General features: G+C 41.6%; 1 protein-coding gene across 1 annotated transcript in view; it reads left to right on the forward strand.

Moving 5' to 3' along the window:
- grin2aa (glutamate receptor, ionotropic, N-methyl D-aspartate 2A, a) overlaps positions 1-21,996 on the forward strand; it is a 142,718-nt gene extending 120,722 nt beyond the window's left edge. Inside the window, 6 exon segments of the mRNA XM_063904984.1 lie at positions 5,512-5,672; positions 9,426-9,515; positions 10,557-10,654; positions 13,566-13,804; positions 15,460-15,630; positions 15,633-21,996. Of these exon segments, the coding sequence (XP_063761054.1) occupies positions 5,512-5,672; positions 9,426-9,515; positions 10,557-10,654; positions 13,566-13,804; positions 15,460-15,630; positions 15,633-17,417 (2,544 nt within the window). The 3' untranslated portion in view covers positions 17,418-21,996.
- The last annotated feature ends 1,740 nt before the right edge of the window (positions 21,997-23,736 follow it).

Raw genomic sequence — 23,736 nt, forward strand, 5'->3', positions numbered from 1 at the left:
GCTTTAAGGATGTACAGTCACCTGGGATTCTTTTTTTTTACTTTATCTAAGCTTACTGAAGTGTACGCAGTGTTCTGGTTTCTTTACTGCTCAGAGAAGAGCATGTTTTCAGTGTAGTGCAAAAACTTGTAACAATTTTTAAGCATGCAAGTGCACTGCTGAGGAGGTAGCAGTTGGGTGACATAACAGTAACCGCAGTAACCTGGTTTTAGAGGTGGCCGTGTGCATCTGTTTAGGAGAGATCTAATAGGAAGAAACTCTTTATATCTAATCATATAAATACATATACTATTATACTCATCGGGGACTCGTCCGGGGAAAAGATCTTGTACCTCCTGCCAGTCCATCATGATTTGCACAGCGCTTTAGATACCGTAGACTGCCTCTGGAGCAAATTGGGATGAAGTATATTGCCCAAGGACACTTCAACAGGTTGATTGCAGGGGATGGGGATCGAACCACCGAACATCCGACTGGTAGACGCACGTTTATCCCCTTAACCACGGCCGCCCCGAGACAGCAAGATGATATATTTTGAACAATACGGCAAATCTAGCAGGTGTGAACTTGACTCAAGCCACTAACCTAGTTGTATGTGATATAGAGGTGAGTCTGAAGTGGTAAATGCATCTTCTATTTGGAGTGGGATTGACTCACCAAAACGACGTGGAATCAATGATAAGCGCTCTTGGACACATCTGCCCTTGAAAGCCAAATCCATCGATGCCACAACACTATGACACATTTTTAAAAATGTCTAAAGCTTCTGTATCACGAGATCTTAAGACTCAGATTCAGAGTTGTTTAACTCCACTAAGGACTAATTCTTCCTTTGTGATGTTAGTGCTTTTTGTGTTTTGTATGAATGTTGTCATGTATCTTCAGCAGACTCTTTACTTCCATGTGACCAAATGACCCCAAATAAATGCAGCTGTGGCTCAGTGAGCTAGTTCGTGATCTTTGGGATCAGGGGAGCACAAATGCAATCCCCACTGCAGTTAGCATGTTGTTGTGTCCTTGGGCAAAACACTGCAACTAAATTGTTCCTGTGGGGATTGCCCACAGTATTGAGTATATGTAAGTTGCTTTGGGTAAAAGCTTCTAACGAGTACCATGTCATATTTCTACACTAAACACGGAGGACACAACACTTTTTGTTGGATTCTAGATCTGTTTCTATTTAATTTCAATAAGTTTATGAACAAATCATCAGGTTTTTATTTAAATGTCTTGGATTTTTCAATAGCTTCTTTGTCAGGTGACCTATTTACTCCAATCAATGCGGCATTGTATTACTACACTCGTCAAGCATGAAGCACCTTTTTTTTAACCACATTTTAGTGTTTTTTTCTATTGTTCTTTAGGATTTTAGTGTTTATTCTACTCTTTCTGTAGGACTTTAGTGTTTATTCTACTCTTTCTGTCAGATTTTAGTGGATTTTAGTGTTTATTCTACTCTTTCTGTAGGATTTTAGTGGATTTTAGTGTTTATTCTACTCTTTCTGTAGGATTTTAGTGTTCATTCTACTCTTTCTGTAGGATTTTAGTGTTCATTCTACTCTTTCTGTCGGATTTTAGTGTTTATTCTACTCTTTCTGTCGGATTTTAGTGGATTTTAGTGTTTATTCTACTCTTTCTGTAGGATTTTAGTGTTTATTCTACTCTTTCTGTCAGATTTTAGTGGATTTTAGTGTTTATTCTACTCTTTCTGTAGGATTTTAGTGTTCATTCTACTCTTTCTGTAGGATTTTAGTGTTTATTCTACTCTTTCTGTCGGATTTTAGTGTTCATTCTACTCTTTCTGTCAGATTTTAGTGGATTTTAGTGTTTATTCTACTCTTTCTGTAGGATTTTAGTGTTCATTCTACTCTTTCTGTAGGATTTTAGTGTTTATTCTACTCTTTCTGTCGGATTTTAGTGTTCATTCTACTCTTTCTGTCAGATTTTAGTGGATTTTAGTGTTTATTCTACTCTTTCTGTAGGATTTTAGTGTTCATTCTACTCTTTCTGTCGGATTTTAGTGTTCATTCTACTCTTTCTGTAGGATTTTAGTGTTTATTCTACTCTTTCTGTAGGATTTTAGTGTTTATTCTACTCTTTCTGTAGGATTTTAGTGTTGCTTTCTATTCTTTTTGTAGGATTTTATCAACACATTTTTTGGAACGCTTCATTTTTAAATATCTCCCATGTCACATGACCCAATTTCTCCAAACCGAGATCTTGAAATACTTTTGAATTGAAAAAACACATTTAAAATTGAGGCAAAAATGTAACTACAAGCTGAATAACAATGCAGAAGTTTGCAGTGACACCACAATAGCAGTTTTTGATAAGAATTTAAATAGAACAAGGACCTTGAGAACCATTGCTTTATAGAGTCTCAGTCGATTTGTAGAAGAACAAAGTGATATGTCAGAGCGATGGATCGGCAAACAGGAGCATTATGTTACAGACAGACACAGTTAGACACACATTCAAAAGGGAGTCCTGTGCTTATATAACAGCAATACGTGCATAATAAGGAGATAGAGAGGGTAGCAGGAGCAAATCAAAGGAGGAAGGGGAGAATTGAAATAGAAATGGGACAGCATGAGGGGTGAGGTAGACAGAGTGGACGCAATGATGTACTAATACAAAAAGCAAGTATGGTAAAGCTTACATTAAAAGCCTCATTCCCTCTATGCTTGGAAATTCAGCCTGAAATTATAAAGATTTACATAAAAACCTCTAGATAGAAAAGGTTGGAGATGATTTCGATCTCCTGTTAACAAAATCTCGATGTCTGGAGTGCTTTGCCACAGCTCATGGCCTTGTAGCGGGGCAGTGATTGCTCTTATCTCCACCTGTCTGACACACAGATCCTCGGCTCTTTCATTTTCTCATCATCGTTGCATCAAGCTTTCATTACAAGCAGCTGCTGCACTTCTCAAAAGCCCTTCACTGGTAATTATCCAGCTCGAGAGGAGTTCTGTCCATATCTGTACTACCTCCTGCAGATTTGACCCACTACCGCCCCTCATATATCCCCTTTTCTGTACTCAAAGCTTCTGCTCTACCTTAAAAGAGCCACAAATGAGGCAAATAGGAGGATGGAGAAACAATAGGAGGGTCTACGTGAGGAGGCAGCGTCTCCTGAGGGCGGTCTCTTGTGATGCAGACACACATCCTGCATGACATCACCGCTAACGCGCCCTAGCCCTGACCTGATTATACAATACAGATGAACATGTGTGCAGACAGATAGAGTATGCATAAATATTTACATCCATATATAATGCAGATACATCTATGATATAACTAGTTCACATAAACAATTCAACAAGCACGCACACAGATGATTTTTTTTACAGATGTTAAACAGATACTTAACAGACATTTTGGATGTTATCAGACGTATATCAGAGTTATCGCTACCATTCTAATATGCACAATGGGCCAAACTCCACCTACCACAAAGTACAAGTTACATTTAAACCTGAACTAACATGTAAAACTTAATAAAATGTAACTTTTTGAACACAAACGACACATTCTCTTTAGGTTAAGGCAATATCACCATGAGTGTATAGTGAAACTGAAAGTGAATTAGTAAGGTCTTGAATACATATTTCACATTGGACACAAATAAGAACCATCAATCTTCCTTGAGCTGAATCCCATAAGGAGTCCCTCTCTTTATACAATAACACTTGGACCCATATTGGGACTTTATTGCTTAGATGGCGGCTGTTTGAGAAGAAAAATCTACTGTTCAATGTTGGAAAAAAGGCGACGCAGCACAATAGTTAATTGTGGAGTTTTTGAAGAAACTGAACACAAAGGATAATTCTATAAATATATTTTCCTCTGAGTTAAGTCACTACGTGTCGTATGAATAAATGAAAGTGAAGCAAAACATACAATTAGATCTATTCACATGTCATTGAATTATTACAGATTACAGTGCTGTATTAATACTATTGAGTGCACTACCACACACACACACACACACACACACACACACACTTTGTGGTTGGAGTGGAGCCTATAATACACCCTTCTAATTGATAGTGTTTGTGCGTTTCGGGCAATGAGGGCAGATTGTTACCGCAGTGCTCGAGTGGTTGTTGCCGGAGCGACAAGCACACAACTACAGAACCCCCTGACCTGTACACAGACTGGATTACACCTGAGGGAGACACACAGGGGGGGGAGGAGGAGGAGGAGGGAGGCAGAGAGAAATGATGGGAGAGTTGAAAATGGAAAAACAAATTCAGTTAATGGGAGGAGGAAGTGAAGACCGGGTGAATCCTACGTTCATGTTACATATTTTTCGACATGATCTCTTATAGGTAATGTAGATGAGTAACAAAGGGCCTTAAATTTAAAGGGAAAGAGTGTGGAAGAGTAAAGGTGTGTCATGTAATTAAAAACAGGAATTAGGTGTTAAAGGTTAGGCTCCATCAAGGTTACTATAAAATGCAAACCCTTGCTACAGTTTTGTCCCAGAGGTAAGTTGAAAAGAATAAGACAATTACGTTTCCGTTAGGGCTTTTTACTCCGCTGTCTACAACTCAAGAATGAAGCACTAGGATTCCCAGTATTTAACCAGGGAAATGAAGGGTTCATTTAGGTCGAGTCACTTTTATTTATGTAGCCTGATGTCACAAATCACAAATGTGCCCTGTGGGGCCTTTTTGCAATCAGTGGAGCAATCTGTCTTTCGCAGATTAAAGAAAAATCCCCAAACAAAAGCGTCTTCAACAGGGATAAAAATAGAAGAAACCTCATGAAGAGCAACAGAGGAGGAATCCCTTTCCCACAGCAGACAGACGAGCAGGAGATTGTGTCTCCTTTGAACAAAATGTGTGGAAGAACATATATGGAGGAACTAGGGACAGACAGAAAGCCCTGTGGTCTGAAAGTGGAGAGTCCTGATTGGAGTTTAAGGTTTAAGGGGATCAAACAGGTAAGAACGGACGCACCCAATTATAATTTGGTAAGTTATCAGAAGCACCTTAAAGGGATCAATCGAGCTTTTGTGCGTAGGTGAAAGAAAGCAACTTGTTGATATCTTTATTGTGCAGGTAGGATATGGACCAAAGTTTAAACGGTGTTCTGCCTTTCAAGTCTGCATTTATACCAGCGTGGATATTGTATACAAGGAAAAGTCTGCGTAATAGCTTCATTTGAAATTCAGATTCAGCTTGTGGCTACCTCAACATAGCTTGTAAGTAAATATATGACCATTTTAAAAAACAATATAATGATAATGGCAACGTTTTTCACAATGCTTTTGGATAATAGCAATACTTTGGTTTCAGTCACAGTAAGGACTTTGATACAATACCTCAAATTAAATGGAACTACTCAAGACAATCAAGGGAAAGTCCATCTCTTCCATCTGACATCCTTCCTACTGACAGATAAAACACACACTTTTTTGGAAAGAATTTTGTAGCTGCTTCTCGCTGTGTTTATCCTCTGTTCTTCTTCCCCTCTTGCTTCCTCTCCGTCTTTCCTCCCCCACAGTTTCAGAACCCATATGCATACTCGCCTCCGTTCCGCTTTGGTACGGTTCCAAACGGATCAACAGAGAGAAACATCAGGAAGAACTACCCCGCTATGCACCAGTACATGGTAAAATATCATCAAACTGGAGTCGTGGACGCACTTGTCAGCCTCAAAACGGGGTAAGGGAACACTGTGTGTGCATGATTGCGAGTTAGAGATTCCCTTTTACTGATCCGTGATCAAATACTTGTTCAGTAATGCAAAAATATTCACCTGTCAACCTCTAAAAACAACTCTTGGGCACCTACAAATATGTGTGTGTGTGTAATTGCATGTCTGTGAGTGTGCTTTCTGTCATGTGTTCCCGTGTGTGTGTGTGTGTGTGTGTGTGTGTGTGTGTGTGTGTGTGTGTGTGTGTGTGTGTGTGTGTGTGTGTGTGTGTGTGTGTGAGAGAGAGTGTGACAGCTCCTCTGAGACAGGGGATAAATGGGTTTCCTCATTGGGAACAGCAGGAGCTATTTTTAGTACCGGTCTACAATAGGACTGGTGGTTCGGGGGTGCTATGGAAGTATATTGACGACAACAAATTTGAGAGAGCACAGAACAAATTTGAGCGCTACTCAGTCTGCAAGAAAACGCTTGACAACGACACAGGGACGGATCTGTAAAAGCAGAATCAGATTTTGCCAACGCAAAAGGGCAGCGTTGGCGTGTGACAAATGGTTCGGCTATTCAGTAGGAATTCTGTATCTACATCTGAGCCATTCACTTGATCAGATTGTCCTGGAAGAGAAGGTTTCTTTATTAAACCTTTTCCAATTCTTTTAATTGGTTTTAACTGAGAAAGTATTATGATCTTTCTGGGAAAAACATACCCTACCAGTTTGAATAGCACACTATGGGTATCAGTCGGCTAAACGATAGGGAGATTTGCATTAACAGTCAAATTGAATGTTGTCCCTAAGCTCATATGGCCCTCTTTTGGTTTTTATAGAGTAGGAATTTCTCAAATCTTGTTCTGCTCTTACAAATCTTTGCCTGTGCTCTCTCAAATGTTGCCTTGCAGACTGAGTAGCGCTCAGAATTTGCTTTATGCTCTCTTAGATCTTTTGTTGTCAATATGTTTCCATATTATGTGTGTTTGAGAGAGAGGGGAGGGCTTATCACCGCAGTCAGATTGAAAGATTAGAACCATTAGGGTTGAATGGGTAGGGTGAAAAGGGAAAAGCAGGAGCCGAGGCAGAGGGTTGACTCTCATTGCACCATCACATGGGAATAAGAGGAAAGGGGTGGGGTAGGGGGCCAAGGGCAGGATACCTGATTGGAGGAAATGAAGAAAGTGTGAAGGGCAAGCGTAAAGAGCAAAGAGACAAGAGGAGAAGAAAGTGGTAATGGAATGAAAAAGGAAGGGTAAGAGGGAAGAGGAAATTGAGGGTAAGAGTGGAAAGGGGAAGGAAGGGAGAAGAGGAAGGGGAGATTGAAGGACGGGTGGGAGGGAGACATTAAGGAATGGAGATAGAAAAAAATGTTGGATAGAGGACATAAGGTTGATCAGGTGATATGACAAGATGTTATAACTGATTGGTTAATGACTACGGTGTGGGATCCAATCAGAGTTCTCCATTTGAAGGACGGGCTGCCTCAGGGTAAAAAAAAAAAAGGACTATAAGAATGTGAGCCATGATTTTTATGCAGTATTTGGAGCTTACTCTCTCTCATCCATTAGTCATAAGTAAAGTGAATGTAAACACCTAAAGACAGGTTAAAGCACTCCTGCATGCTTAATGCTCTCGCCTGTGTTGTTGCATTAACATACAGCACAGAGGTAAATACAATTAAGCGAACCCCCGGTTAACTAATAACACATGCAAGCAAGCAAACTGCTTGTGTGTATCCGCACACACACGGCTAGCTGCAGGTGTGTGCAGCCAGTAATACCCTCATTGATAATTCTATTCTGCGGTATTAGCAGCTGAGCAACACGACGGCGTTCGGCTGTTTGATGCGCGATGGCTGGATTAGCTGTGATCACACATAATGCAGACAGGCTTTACATGCCAAATCTGTTACAGCCACAAGACGCAGAACCATGCACCGAGGAGTTGAATTGATTTGATTACATTACGGGACTCAAATCACCCACAGTACGAGCAAGGTGTAGAATGTTTGTAGGTCAATTAATGATCAAATGTTTATTCATATAGATATGTTAAAAATACTGCCAGCGTCCAAACACACAAGAGAAACAGCCTCTCATTCGTTTTCAATGAGAACACCGTGTCTGCACAGCGGGATCCCAATACAGGGGTTTTTTTTGGGAACACAATGACTGCAGAATATCATGGCACTGTAAAAGTCTTAACGTGCAAATAGGGATACAGAGGAGCAGATGATTTATGACTGTTGTGGCCCTTCAACCTGAAGTGTTTGTGCTTCCTTTTCTCTCAGTCGGACCCATGGAGTTTAAATGACACAGTGCTGCTGTCAGTCTGAAAACAGCCTTAAGTGTTTTAACTGAAACTGAATTTTTCATACACAAATTAGCCTCCCTGTTTTGCAGTAAAATTCAGATTTCTACACATTAATCCCCATTAAAAACAACTAAAACTTTGATCTCTTTGGGCCACTTCTCTTCAGAAACTTTCTAGCAAAAGGTCATGAAAGTTTTATAATTTTGAAGTCGTTTTGAGTTAGGATCTCTGAAGAAGTTCGGCTAAAATGTGTTTCTTTGGGGTCCAGACGGATTTCATGTTATTTAATGCACGGCAGTGTCCCTTTAGTGGTGGAAAAACAGATTAAGAGTCACACTAAATCCCGTGTTAGAGATTACATTCCGAGGTATAGATGAAAAGTGGCAAAAAATCTGTCCTGCTACATTTCATCCCCCCTGAAAAAAAAGGTGTGACATATTGTGATGGCTAAATCCCTCTCCAAGCCATTAGAGCTGCAGTATTATCTGGCTGGTGCACAACAAGCAGCCACAATCACACTATTACGCAAGTGGACATACACACACACACATGGACACACACGGCTGGTTTCCTACATGTTTGGACACACAGCCTGCGTGTGGATGGAGCCAGTGCTGGGTTAAGCTAATTACACAGCTGAAGTATCGGCTGTGAGCCTCCGTTAGAGGGCTGGATCTGACATTCAGTAAATGCCAGCCAGTCACTGCACTATTAGCCAGGCTGTGTGTGTGTGTGTGTGTGTGTGTGTGTGTGTGTGTGTGTGTGTGTGTGTGTGTGTGTGTGTGTGTGTGTGTGTGTGTGTGTGTGTGTGTGTGTGTGTGTGTGTGTGTGTGTGTGTGTGTGTGTGTGTGTGTGTGTGTGTGTGTGTGTGTGTGTGTGTGTGTGTGTGTGTGTGTGTGTGTGTGTGTGTGTGTGTGTGTGTGTGTGTGTGTGTGTGTGTGTGTGTGTGTGTGTGTGTGTGTGTCCGATCCAACACGGAGAGAGTGAAAGAGCAGCGGTTAGTGATGGCATCAGTTACACGGAAAATGTCAGTCTGGGTTCTTTTCCTTTTCTACGTTCCACTTCGCAACCTTCCCTATTACGTGTGGGTGTGTGTGTGTGTGTGTAGACGGAGGCAGAAAGTGAGATTGTGTCTGTCAAAAGTTTGTTTAGGTCGGCCATGTGCCTCCAAGGTCCTATCATCAGCGAAGCGTGCTGTATTGAACCGCAGCCACTCCCCACTGTGTCCTCTGTGTGTTTGGTTACGCTTGGATTACACTCCTATTGTAGATGATTTAACACCTTCGAATTGATCCACAAACAACACGTTCTGAAAAATAAGCTGCCTCTCCTGCTCTCTGTCTCCTGTGCGCTTTTCCCTCACTCTTTAAAAAACTTGAAACCCCTCATGCATCTTCATCCCTTCCCTCTGTCTGTTTTCTTCTGTCTCTTTCCTCGGTTCTTTTTTCTCTTCCTTTGCAGGAAACTGGACGCCTTCATCTACGATGCTGCGGTGTTGAACTACATGGCCGGCAGAGATGAGGGATGTAAGCTGGTGACCATTGGCAGCGGGTAACCAAAGCTTTAATTCTTTTCAAAAGACACTTTTAAGTGTGGATTGTCTTCACTTCATCGTCTGATCCTGCCATTCTTTGGTCCAATCCATTGCGTCAACTTGCGTTAAAAAGCTGTTTTGTGTAAAAGCTCGACCTTTTTTTGGAAATACGCTTTTCTTGCTGAGAGAATGACCACCCTCATGTCTATACAGTAAGTATGAAGCTACCACCAGCTGCTGGCTAACTTAGCTTAGCACAAAGAGTGAAAACAGAGGGAAACAGCTAGCCTGCCTCTGTTCAAAGGTAACAACATGTTCCTCTAAAGGTCACTGAAAGTACAAAAAAAAGAATATTACAGAGAGTTATTTACCAAAACTATTTCTTTGTCCCGTCCTTTTGGCGGGAAACCAACACAATCTTCAGTTGCCAGATTGCCCATAAGTTTCACTAAAAATTCATGAGAATAAAATGTATTCAAAATACATTGTGATAGAGGATAGGCAGCCGACTGAGAAGAGGATACATATGAGACAATTGGATTCTAGATGTAGTTAAAAAAAAACAACCATTATTTAATGGATAGGTGCATCTTTTTTTGAAGCGTGTCTTAGAACAGCACTCTCATGCCCACATTTACATTGTAAGTATGATTGGTCTTTGTCAATTGTTTCTCCTCTCCACACTGGCTGCAAAGAGATCCGCTTTTAAAGCAACTAATCACTAAAAGTTGCATTAAGAAGGGACCTTTTCAAGGCCAGTGCGGAGCGGAGGGGTGATTAAAGCGGCCAAAAGTGTTCCAATGTACATATGGGGCGGCATTGTCATGAGATAGACCTGAAAAAATGCAAACCTACCCTCTGAGGGCTGGTCTTTGGACCCAACGAAAAATCTGTCATTTTGATTGTTCATCTGCGACCTAAATTTCCACTTCATGACATTTATATGTGTTAGGTATATTTCAAATCCCATTGACACCATAAAGAGGAAAACTAAGAAGGTTTTTATTCAAGGTTAAGATGTTGTGGTGTGTGTGTTCATTGGCTGTGCTTGTGTTCAGGTACATCTTTGCTACCACTGGTTACGGCATTGCTCTACAGAAAGGTTCCTACTGGAAACGACAGGTGGATCTGGCTATCCTGGCCATCATCGGAGACGGTGAGAAACACACTCACACGGCGTTCTCATACCCAAATTCAAAGCGCAAGACACTGTCCACGAAGGCAAAAGGTTACGTTGTTCTTCGCCAGAGTCATGCGCTGATATACACACACAGACACACACACACACACGACTCTACTGCCTTGTCTGCTGACAGCACAAAGGGAAAGCAGTGAAGTATAAATAGTCTTTTGATGTTATTCTGGACACAAAAGGCTGCTCCAAACAGAGGGCAGAGTGTGTAAGTTATTCTAATATATTCCTCTCTGCAGCACCAGATCTGTGTGTGTGGTGTGTGTGGTGTGTGTGTGTGTGTGTGTAAGCATTACTCTATCCGAATCAACACATTCTTTTATTACAGTAGCTTCAGAAGTTCTTACATAAATAATTTCCAACTGCCGCAAAACAAGAGCGAGAGCGAAACAGCTCGAGCTTTTAGTGACAGATTCATTTACATTTTACACCGAAAGCATTTCGCTGATGCGAGCGTTCACAGCCACTCACATTAAGTGCACTGAAGTTGATTAAATGAACATTGGTGTCACAATAATCCTCCTCCACCCAAATCTTATCAGGGCTCCGGAGCACAAAGGCCACGCTCCATCATATTCAATGGCTGGATAATTTCTGAAAAACATCTGGTTCATCTGGTTTCATAATGCCATTTTATCTTTTTTACACTTGTTGCTTTTCTCATTTAATGCAAAATACACACAGAGGGTGTTTTATAAATCTGCATATATAAACATATAGTGTGTTATAAAGGTTTTAGTGCCTGTAATGGCGCTGTGAAGGATACAATCCCATAGTTTCCTTCAGAGGGACTTTCTCTCCCACACCTGCCAGAAATGCCTCCATTGGATTCCTTTGTTAACTTCTGTAACATAGTGACATCACTACGTAACACTCACATTTCTATTGGCTAGCGCTCCAACACATTGTACGTGATAGGCTAACGGGTGGGACGTCTCTAAGCGTTTGACCAATAGTAACAGCCGGTCAGCTAAGCAATCAGAGCAGACTGGGCTCTGGTTTCAGACAGAGGGTGAAAAGAGGAGCTGCAGCACAGGCAGTATGAGACAAATAAAGAGCTTTTTGAACATTAAAGCAAGGAGACATGTCACAGTAGAGGCACAAAATACAAATATGAACCTGGAAATGAGTCCTCTTTGAAAAAAATCACGAAGCGAAAGTGAGCATTATGGCCACAGAGAGGTCAAATGGGGGACCAGGAAAGGAGTATGGTAGGAGAGGAAGACCAGGACTTGACTTTGTTTCAGGTAGAGAGGAAGAGAGATGGTAAGGGAGGAGGGCAGGTCTGTGATAGATGACAGTGGCTCTGTGTCTTGGCAGATGCTACTTGATCAGATAGACACAGATTGGGTGGCGAGCATATGGCTTTTCACACACAGAGAGAGGAAGTGTACAGGGAAGGGTGGAGGAAGGTGAAGAACAAACAAACTGACAGAAAGAGAGAGTAAATCAGAAACACATGGCAGACTCAGGTCATACTTTTTCTTGAATGGAAATGGAAATGCTATGTTGGTTTGGAAAAAGCCCCAAATCAGCTCTCTCTCTACTTTTTAATCCTAGTTTCCAAAAGCAGAATCCTGATTATTGTACATTTTGCAATCTGTCAGACTTAATACCATTCAGTCAGGGTCTGGACTTATTTGTGCTCCAGTATTTATGAAGGAGAGTGCAGATAAGCATTCTGCAGAAACTTTAAATAAGTGAGTGTCCTGAACTGGAATGGATTTCGTGTTTTATGGTTCATCAATATTTAAATGAGAACACAGAAGGTTTTGCAACAGGAATCACGTGTCTTACATTCAAAAAACTAAAAGACATCTTGAGTCTTAAATGCTTCAAGCTAAAACATTTACACATGCCTCAAAAGTGTGGTTTCAAAGTTGTATATACTTGTGCTCTTGTGTTACAACCGACTGATCTCCAGACTTTTGCTTGAGTTGTCTGACGGCTTAAAAGAGAACACAATTTGAATTTCAGCATTACATTCCCCCGGAGTTACATCAACAGTGCAAGCAGTCATAACTCCCTAAAGCTTATCCCTTATAAGCAAAAGAGATGACCTTAATATTTGTATCTTCTTTTATTTTGCTGCCAATTCTAAGCATCTCCTAATGTCATATGAGAAAATGTGTACCGTAGATACAGCTCCTCATTTATTTACAAATCCAATAGGATTCAAATTCTCGTCTGTTCTCTGAAAGCTTTAATGGTGTGTTAGTGAGTCTGCCCCCTCAAGACATCTCGCTGAACATCCCGATGATATTTGTCTTTCCCCACTAGCAGCCTTAGTTATCCAGCCCTGAATGACACAGATTGAATTAGCCACGCGCCAAATGTCACAGAGGAAGCCAAAGAGGGAGGGGGAGGGAACAGAGAGTGAGGGATGAAAAAAGATAAGGTCTTTCTACCTTTCTTTCTTTTATAAACACTATAGAAATAGTCTCTTTGCCCTATCAGGCGAAACACCCGAAAAAAAAAGACAATTATGGACACTGACACTTTTAAAGCTAAATTTACCCAAAAGTATTTTCACAAAGACTTGAAACAGATTCTTTTTGTATTCAAAATCCACTTCAAAATACAATTTAAAAACAACAAAACTTCCCTTGTGGTGTTTAGTGCTAATTATGTCCCTCTTTGCAGATGATACCACCATTTACATTAAAATATTTGAACCAAAAAAGAAAGTATACAATCTAAGAAGATAGGATTATTCAGCAGCCTATAAAGGAACTTCAATAGTTGTTCTAAATATGTCTCAAACAGTATAAACTTATTTCCATCATAAAAAAAAATCATAGTTTGAGGCTTATTCGAACACCGATGAGCCATTCAGAGAAGGATTTGAGTCTCTCTCTTTTCTTTTGCTTTTCAGGTGAAATGGAGGAGCTGGAAGCCCAGTGGCTGACAGGAATCTGCCACAATGAGAAGAACGAGGTGATGTCCAGTCAGCTAGATGTGGACAACATGGCCGGGGTCTTCTACATGCTGGCCACTGCCATGGGGCTCTCCCTCATCACCTTCGTCTCTGAGCACCTCTTCTACTGGAGGCTTAGATACTGCTTCACTGGCGTCTGCACCGGCACGCCTGGTCTTCTCTTCTCCATCAGTAGGGTAAGGAACCTTTTTAAGAGGAAGTTTATGTTTGCATGTAAAGGCATGTTCTTCAAACAATCACAAGACATTTTTGTGGGCTTGGGAATGTGCGCTGTTTAATAAAAGCAGGGCACACTTTGAACCACAGTCTTAATTCTGGCTTGATAGTTACACCATAAAGACATGTTATATTTGGGTCTAAGGTGGTCTGACTAGGTGAACAGTAGCCATGTTTAAGGCTATATGGTTCAACAATTCACTCCAATTATTCTGGGTATAATAATGCAGCTTTATTTGGTTCTGACAGGCCTATCTCAGTTTTATTTTCTTCAAAGAGAGAGCCTGAAAACATAAACCCATATGCAGAGAAAGAGAGCAATACTGCTAAACCACAAAACTGAGGGAAACAAGCGCGGAGGAGGGAGGGCTGCACAAAGAAGGTTGGGGATGGAGACGGGAGGGGGGAATCACGAGGCAGCCCTGAATAAAGACAAAAATAGATCCTAATTGTGGCATGTTTTTAGGTGAAATCACGGCAACCCACACTAAATCAATCTATTCTCTCTAATTCTGCTGAAAGGTCAGCATTCTCCCTGGTTGTGTGTGAGAACAGAGAACATGGACGTGCATCCCTAAAAGCACTGCAGTGTCTGTGTACTGCTTTTTTCAAATCAGAGCATGACTCTGTTTTCAAAGTTAACAGAGGGGGGGGGTGGTTAGGAGACAAAAACTTTTTTAGAAGATAAACGCAGGTACCTGAAAGAGGAATTACTTTAAAGCCGTTCTCAAGAGTGATTTAGGGCAAAATACATCATTAATGGCTTATCTTGAGATGATAAGCCCCACAAAATGTGTGCTGAACCACATAGCACTTTGAGTTTGCTAACATTAGAAACGCTTTTTAAGGATGTATTTCTGAGCGGGGTAATGGTTTCAGTTAAAACTCAGCCTTTGTACGATGAACCGGAAAAAGTCTGCTGTGTGACATTACTGTTTGCTTGATTGGCTGTTAGTCCATAGAAAAAGACTGGCTCTAAAAACCTCCCTCACAGTCATAGTGATGGCGATTTCCTCCTGATTATTGTTGTTTCCTGTCAAAAAAAGGCTCAGGCTGAAAAGTCATTATGAGTTATTTTGCTCCACAGTTAAAACGACGGAGCTTGTGGTTCTTTATTTAAAAATAGTTTGTGTGTATTTTGTTTTGCTTGTGTGTTAATGATTCATTTTGAACCCTTTTATGAAAACCCTGGATTATGTTGCTGTTTTAACGCATCATCCTCTTATATCAATCATTCACGGTTGTTTAAAAGATTTCCTATCTTCCACAAAACAGATTTCCATCTTTATTGCTAGGCACAGTTTGATGTCTTTATAAACTGAACTACACAGCGTGTTTCAGACGGAAAGAAAGAAAGACTCATTTAGTACTCTTTCCAATGTTTGTATGCTGATAGAAACGTTATGCTTCAATATACTTTGATTAACTGAGTCACCAATTTAAAAAAACAACATATACACCACAAATATGTTTGGTACAAATGTAATAATTATTCTGTTTGTTTCCCTCCATGTCTCTCAAACCATCAAACCTTTCTTCCATTTATCCTTCATTTCGTATTTGGTCCCCCCCTCCTTATCCATTCCACTTGTTCTACCATTTTGTCGACATGCAGGGAATCTGGAGTTGCATCCATGGCGTCCACATTGACATGAAGAAAAAGTCCGATTTGGACTTTAGCCCCCAGGACAAAATGCTAAAGCTAATAAAATCAGCCAAACAGATGACCAACATGTCTAACCTGGCCGGCTCCCACATGAACTCACCCAAACGTGAATTCATGCACTCAGCGGACCCATGATCATGGACATGATGGCGGAGAAGGGCAATTTCATCTACGCTGACAACCGAAGCTATGCTCCCAAAGATATGATCTACGGGGACACCGGTGACCTGCAGTCTTACCTTGCTAACCGGCACAAAGACCACCTTAACAACTACATCTTCCAGGGAGGCCAGCATCCTTTGACCCTGAATGATGCCAACCCCAACACAGTAGAGGTGGCGGTCAACGCTGACTCAGTCCAGACCAACGCCAAGCCGCCCCGGACACTGTGGAAGAAATCAGTTGACACGCTTCGTTCGGCGCCACCTGGACCCCCTCCGATGCCCGACATGCTGATGCCAGACCCACGAATGTCAATGAAGACACAGCGCTACCTCCCTGAGGATGCAGCACACTCTGACATCTCCGACTGTTCCAGCAGGGCGGCCTCGTACAAGGACCCAGAAAACAACAAGCACCTGAAGCCCAAGGACAACTTAAAAAAAAGATCGGTGCCATCAAAATACCCAAGGGACTGCAGTGAAGTAGAGCTGTCCTACTTAAAAACTAAGCCAGTCACCAGTGTGCCCAACCAACCCGGCAGAGGGGGAGGAGGAGAGAAAATTTATACCATCGACTCAGAGCGAGAAATGAGCCTGCATTCAGACCCCATGCACTACCGTGAGAGCCGCGGTCTCGCTGCCGACGATTTGGATTACCCCGAGATTTACTCCGACCACAGTGACAACTATAGGAAGTGTGAGCAGCCCATCATTCATCTAAACTCCTCCCCTTTGCATCACCCTGACTCAGATCTTCTCCCAGATCCAACTTACTCGAAACACTACAACCTGAAAGAGAAAAACATGTCCCCACATGAATCCATTGATCGCTACAAACAGACACACTGCCGGTCTTGCTTGTCCAAAGTGTCCTCTAGCTACCCCCCAACAGGGTCATACACCCCTGCTATACCTGCTGCAACTTCTGCCACACGCTCACCATACAATCGGTGTGAAGCATGCCTCCACACAGCCAACCTGTATGACATTAGCGAGGACCAGCTCCTTGCAGACCCCTTGGTCAGTCCTACCTTGCACCACCAACAGCAGCAGGAACCAGACGAAATGTTTGGGCTGTATTGGCCGCAGACGGATGGGCCACATGTTCAAAAGAGAAACCGCTTGAGGCTGAGTCGTCAGCACTCCTTCGACAACATCATGCTAGAAAAGCCCAAGGATGTGGACTTGGGTCGACCGGCGCGCAGCGTCAGCCTGAAGGAGAAGGATCGCTTCCTGGAGTCTGCATCTGACTCGCACTATGCCAACCTCTTCGGCATGCGTCCCTACTCCGGCAGATTGTTCGGCACCGGGTCCAAATCGATGATGTTTAACCACAACCTCGAGGAGAGCAAGAGGAGCAAGTCCCTGTACCCGGCCCATGGCTCGGACAACCCTTTCCTCAGCCACTCGCTGAGGGACGACACCAGCAGCAGACTGGTCCATGGGCGTAGCTCCTCAGATATTTACAAACAGCTGGCAGTGGCCTCACCTGCAGCGGTCCTCGGAGCGCCCCCCATCAAAACACGCAACGATGCGAACAATCTCCGCTCTTCCGTTAAATCTACCACTTCATACTGCTCACGGGACGGGCGGATAGCCAATGACATGTACAATAAAGAGCATGTGATGCCTTACTCAGCCTCTAAGACTAGTGCATACCCGGCCCCACGTGGTGTCCTAAACTCAGCCCAGTTCAGCAATAGGCGGGTGTATAAAAAAATCCCCAGTCTGGAGTCAGATGTTTAGTTGACTAATGAATAATGTGTTCTCTCCTCCTTACTGCTCTCTGGGTTTGTATTATAATTTATCAACTATGTTATCCACCAAGGGATGCCATAGCCACACTACGTTTTTCTTCTTCTCTTCAACATTGTAATCCAAAAGAACTTGTGCCCACTTGGGTATGGCGGTACTTCTACTACTACTACTCTCTTTGCAGATGATATCACCATTTTTGTCCATTCTCTGCCATGTACCCATGAGTTGGCTGCATGGTCAGCACGCTGCCATAAGGTATCCTGGTGTAAATGTGAGTGGAATCATTAACCTGTAGGTTTTTTAAAGGCTTATGAAACGGCTTAGTCCCGTTAGTGGGACATAGAAGGACTCCTACATGCATTGTTGGGAAAGAGGCATTTGATTTTTGATAGAAAAATGTAAGTTAGTTTTAAGGACCATGGGGGAATTTCTATGTGAGGGGAATTAGAGGGCGAGAGAGAGGAGATAACCTCTCTTTCAACCACTCCCCCCCCCCCCCCCCTCCCCCGTTTCCTTTCCACATCCACTGTCAAGCTTGCAGCTCTCTAGTTGAGGAGAAGAGGCCTGACAGAGAGGCCAGATGGGCACGTTTGATGTCACAGCCAGACATGGAGGCGTCCCAGGAGGGCAGAGGCGTCACAGTAAGCTAGTCCAACGGTCTGCTGCTTGTTACTCTGACAAATATGGCCACCGAGACACCTGGCAGTGCAAGAGGAGAGAAAGGGAGAAAGGAGATGAGCTAAATGGCGCAGAGCGGAGCCTCCAGTAGTCGTTGGCAGAGGGTTTTGTCGGTGGTCTTGGTCAGAACTTGGTTTTATATGTTAGGCTAACGAAGGGATATAGTTATGAGAAGCCGAGAGAAATGTAGGTGCTATCAATGCATAATGTTTACAGACTGACAGATAAGAAGACAAAATCACTGATAGAAAAGGACACACAAGCAGGGAAACCTGAGGCATCTGATGGGCATTTCATTTATGGCTCTGCACATAGAAAAATAATTGCAAAGTATTGCTTTTTTATTCTATTAAACTATAAGATTTAGTAGGGATTCTGGCATCCGGATCCCCCTATGTAGGATTTTAGTGTTTGCTTATTTGGTAGCACAATAGCCATTAGTTTTAAAACCTCTCTCCCACGTATGCTTTTGAAAAAGCATAGCTTTCTGAAAAATACCATCAAGAGTAGTAGATTATTTTGCATGTGTTGATTTCTTTCTGTGTCGGAGAAGACAAAATACACACAAATACACTCTCAGACACATATTTTACATGTTTTTTGAAAAAGGGACTGTGTCTTGCCAAATATGGTGGATGGATACTTGTACACTCGCAAACCTTTTATCCTTGACCTTTGTGCTTAGTAAATCAGTGTAAATCAGTGTCATTTTGCTGCAAAAGAACAAGGAAATGGTGGAAGGGAAGAGAGCAAAGAGGATATAAAACAAGGGAGAAAAGGATGAAATGACAACCGTGTCCACCACCACCTTGTCTGAGTTGGGGAGGGGGTGGGTGCTGATGTGTTTTTGTCTTTCGACCTCCCTGCAACTGAGAAACAGGGTATTGTACAAAAAAAAACACTGACGATTCCTTCCGTCTTTCCTCCTTCCTTCTTCCTTTCCTCGTGACACATCACTAGAGTGTTGGATAACTATAGAAGAACACTTTTCTTTAGTTTTTTCATAAAATTGAACTTTGGTCGGTTGATACAGCATTAGCAGAGCTATACGCCATCCAACCACTACAGTCTCACTGGGGTAATGATCATCAGCTACTTTTGATCCGCTGTCAACCAGGGTTCTTGAGGATCTGAAGACTACTTGAGATGGATCCCTTGTTTACCTTTATAGCGTTGGTTGGGTTTCAATGTGGGATGGGTTGGGCGGGCCAAGATGGTGAAAGATGGGTCCGAGTAAGCTCCACTGTTATGAGCTCATCCATCATGTTTCCATGTTAGGGTGGAGTAAGTTGTGTGTGTGTGTGCATGGCAAAACTCGGGTAAGCTTGAAGTCTTAACCAGAACATTTGGTTCCTAAACTGATTGTTTAAGCATTTGTTTGTTTGTTTTTTAGGTTTTTTTTATAATACTTAGCAGAAAAGACTTGCACATGCACATTCTTCCATGTACACGCGTGCCCACAAACATTTTTTTTTGTAGCATTACAAAACTGTACAGAATGTACAGGCAGAAAAAACAAAACAAAAAAAACATGTAACCATCTTAAACAGACTGATTTGCTTGATCGATTGGATTCACAAAGCCAAATTGTATCAAATAAAATACCTCAGGATGATTCTGTGCGTTTTGGGGGAGCTTCATCCGTAGCAACAGAACAGGATGCAGATCTTTTGTAGAAAAACAATTTATAAAGAAAAAAAAAGAAAAACAACAACGTGATTTATAGCGGCCGCGAAGCAGAATCAAACTTTCTCCTTTTGATGTTTACCAGTCCTAGGTCTTCCAGTTCGGCTATTCGCCTGAACTCATGCAGCCCAAGCAAAGAGAGAGGAAGAAGAAGAGAAGGAGGGATGGCGGTGGTTGGGGGCTTACAGTTATATGGCTTTGCTCAGTCGATGTGGGGTGTGTTCCACTCCTGAGCAGCCTTAACAGAATGGAGGATGAGGGTCCAAATTCTGAAAAACTACCCTTATATGGAAAACTCAAAAAGGAATCTCTCTTTTTTCTTCATGGTTTTTAATGGCAGTCTACTGCATTAGCCACTGTGTTTCAATTGAAGCTCCGTCTTTAACGACCACGGTCATATCGCTCTGTTTTGTACTCTTGGAATTACAGTGAACCTCTCCTTGCCTCCCAATCAGCTTCCCCCAATGTTGACTGACGAGCAACATTTCTCTTTTTTTGCATCTTATCTGCATATTTATGATTATGATTATCATTATCATTATTATTATTATTATTATTATTATTATTATTATTATTATTATTATTATTATCATAATTATCTCCACATGCTGCTTGAGTGAGCTGAAGTGAACAATATGCACATGGAAAAAATATCAAACGGCACCCTTGCGTTTTATGAACTCATCATGATTTGTTCTATTTGTTCTACTTTTACAGAACTGTCATGTAAACTGATGCTGTTTTATGTTCAAACACACACACACACACACACACACACACACACACACACACACACACACACACACACACACACACACACACACACACACACACTCAGACACACCCTTGTGATGACAACCCTGCTCTTTTTAATGACAAAAATGTATTTTAATTACATTTAATGATAAATAATGAGGTGATGGCATGCAACCCCAGATGTAACAATTTTAATGTTTTATGTTTCTTTTTTTTGTTTGTTATTTTTGTTATGATGTTATGATCACTAATGCGTTGTAACCAGGTGTGAGTATATACATATTTGAGAGAAAAAAATGATCTATGTTTAACACGATGAAGATGCTGCTGCTGTTTTGGAGGAGAAGGCGAGGACCTGACCCTAAGCGCAACTTCCTCATTGGCTAACGGGTCGTTATCAGGCCCAATTTTGCCCAGTGGGGTTGTAGGTCAGGGGTCAGGGGCTTGGTTCGGTATGGCGGGACTTCCTTGCTCTTCCTCCAATGGCAGGTGAGAATTACTGAATCACCAGCTCTGCTTCTCTCTTCCCTCTCCTTCATGTGTAGTCAGGACTTCAACTGTAAAGAAGATAAAAGAAAAAAAGCAACCCTCTTCTTTGAGTCTGCTATCCCTCCAAAGATACGAGACCTCTTTTCTTTATGGTTTGCTGTAAGAATAGAGCTTTTTTTTTTAAACTAATACTTCCTCAAAGACTTTTAAGGAACTATTTTGAATATATTTAGAAATGACACCTGTATACATCGCTTGTAAATTCATACTGGAATACATCATCATGGAGAATTATAAATGATAAAGAGTAAAAACAAATATTTTTTGTGTGAATTTCACAGGAGCTCTTCTGTACAGTGGCACTGTTTCTCTATCTTTCTCTCTTTCTATCTATCTCTCTCTATCCCTCTCTCTGTAGAGCGACTAGAATAAAACTTCACCATTCACAAGGTTTGCTGTCCTGTCAACATTTGCAGATTTACACACCGGGCTCTGTGTCGGCCTCACCTCATATGAAAGTCATTGCTTTGATGCTGACCGATTGTTTTACAGATGATGAGAAAAGTGCTGGCCTATTTTTCATTGACGCCATTCATTCTTTTGCAGCACAATATATTGCCTCTACCTTTGGTAAACATCAATACTCATTCAGTATTAAGTATGTGTCTTTATCATGAGGCTCATAAACTTTAAAAACTAGCCCAGGGCTTCAATATCATTATGTGCAACAGTTTTTAACTTACTGTTTAAAAACTCTTATTCTGAATTATGTTTAATGCATTTTCTTTAAACCAATGTTTTGAAAGGCTGTGTACGTATATCTACCTTCCTGGTAAGAATGAATTTCAACAAATACTGGAAAGCCAGAGAAGCCATAATTTTCCAATTGAACAAATGTTTAATTATATGAAATAATTTGTGTTTATTTCACACTTAACAGATTAAGATACACTTAAATATCCATTTACCACCACCCTATTGCCAAATAAAAAGATGATTTTTGATCCATTCTGAATATTTCTGAATGCGTAATAAATGATTAATTTCTACTTCATCTCTGCATGGAAACTATCATTTATATAAACATTTCACAGTAGAGGCAAAACAATGCAAATATGAAACCTGATTGGGGTCATGGGGTCCTCTTTAACAGATCCTTCATTTCTGATGATTGTTCTTCCTCAATCAGTTATGTCAAGCATGCAATCCTTAAACCATTTACACTGAGATGATGATACATTTGTTGGGTTTTGTTTTAATTTAGTTTGGGGCAAGCAGAATATTTTCTGGAATACAAAATCACACATGGTCAAAAACAAATCAACAACAACTTGGAAATGCTAAATGTGCACAGATGCACGCTTAAGTGATGCCAGAGCGGCCTCTGCTGTGACCGCACAGTGACCTTTCACGTGTGTGTGTGTGTGTGTGTGTGTGTGTGCGTGCGTGCGTGCGTGTACATCAAGAGGCCATTTGGACTAAAGCTACCATCTCCCATCTGCCACATTCCCCTTTTCATTTCCTCATGCCTTACACCGCTAACTCTCCCGCCTTTTTCCATTATATTCTGTATGTAATCATCCAAACTCTCTCTTCATCTCAGCCCCAAATTTTTCCCTTTCTCTTTAGCGTTCTCTTAAATAAATAATAAGGAATAAAAAACACCAGTGGTTTGATAACTTCTCTGCTTCTTGGTGAGTTTTCCATTTTATGAATAGCTGAAAAAGTTGAATTCCAAACGGAGAATAAAAATGTTGTCCTTTCCCTTCATGGTCCATCAGCAAATTCTGTATTGTACATTTTCAGTTTGTAATCACCTAATGATGTTGACTATTAGCGATGTTAATCACACACTGTCGACTGGAGTGGACCGCTTGATGTCTCTGAAGAATCCTCCAGATGCTCTCGCTGCTTTTGTTATCTTGAAGATCCCCCCTCTCAGGGCTAAATTGGTGCAGTAGGAACAAGAACAGGATTTTCTTGCGTCAGTCTGCAGACCACTAGGAACAATGAAAGTCTCCAGACAGTAATATTAAATGATCGTGAGAAGAGCCTTTGTTTCTTCCGTATTAATAGTTCATAACATGTATTGATTTCTGTAAAGGCCCCTAAGACAGAAGGTTTTCTTTTTAGGTTTATTTTCAAGAAATAGTCAGAAGCAGAAGAGCTCCCGGCAAGCTATCTCAGAAAATGACTAAACAACATGACACATAGATGCTCTCGTGGAATATCCCCCCTCAGCATTGACTTTCTGTTAAAAATACTAAGAAGACAACTTATGAAGAGACGTCTATTATGTTAAAACATGTTGACGTGCTGAGATTTTCAACATTCTCATTTTGGCCCAAGAGGGAATTCAACACCCGGCTCAGGGGTGGGTTTTAGTGTGAGTGGCAGTTTGTGTTACATTATCTGATTGCTGAGGACCCAGAATGGCCACATTTCAGCTTGGTCTTCATCCCATCTAATCACTTCTAGCCAATCAATCTCCCCCCAGCCCTTTGGCCTTCATTTCGGCCTTAATATCCTTGTGAGACAGAGGGTGGGGACATCTAGGGGCTTACTCATCATCATTTTCTGCTGATGTTCCAGTTCAAAAACACAGCCACCATGTAAGGGTGTGGACACCTCCCTGGATTCCTTGTTCGATGGCGGGTTGGAAGTTGTGTCTTTGTGTGAGAGACATGCTAAGAGATAG

The sequence above is a fragment of the Eleginops maclovinus genome, chromosome 16 (assembly GCF_036324505.1).
Source record: "Eleginops maclovinus isolate JMC-PN-2008 ecotype Puerto Natales chromosome 16, JC_Emac_rtc_rv5, whole genome shotgun sequence".
NCBI lineage: Eukaryota > Metazoa > Chordata > Actinopteri > Perciformes > Eleginopidae > Eleginops > Eleginops maclovinus.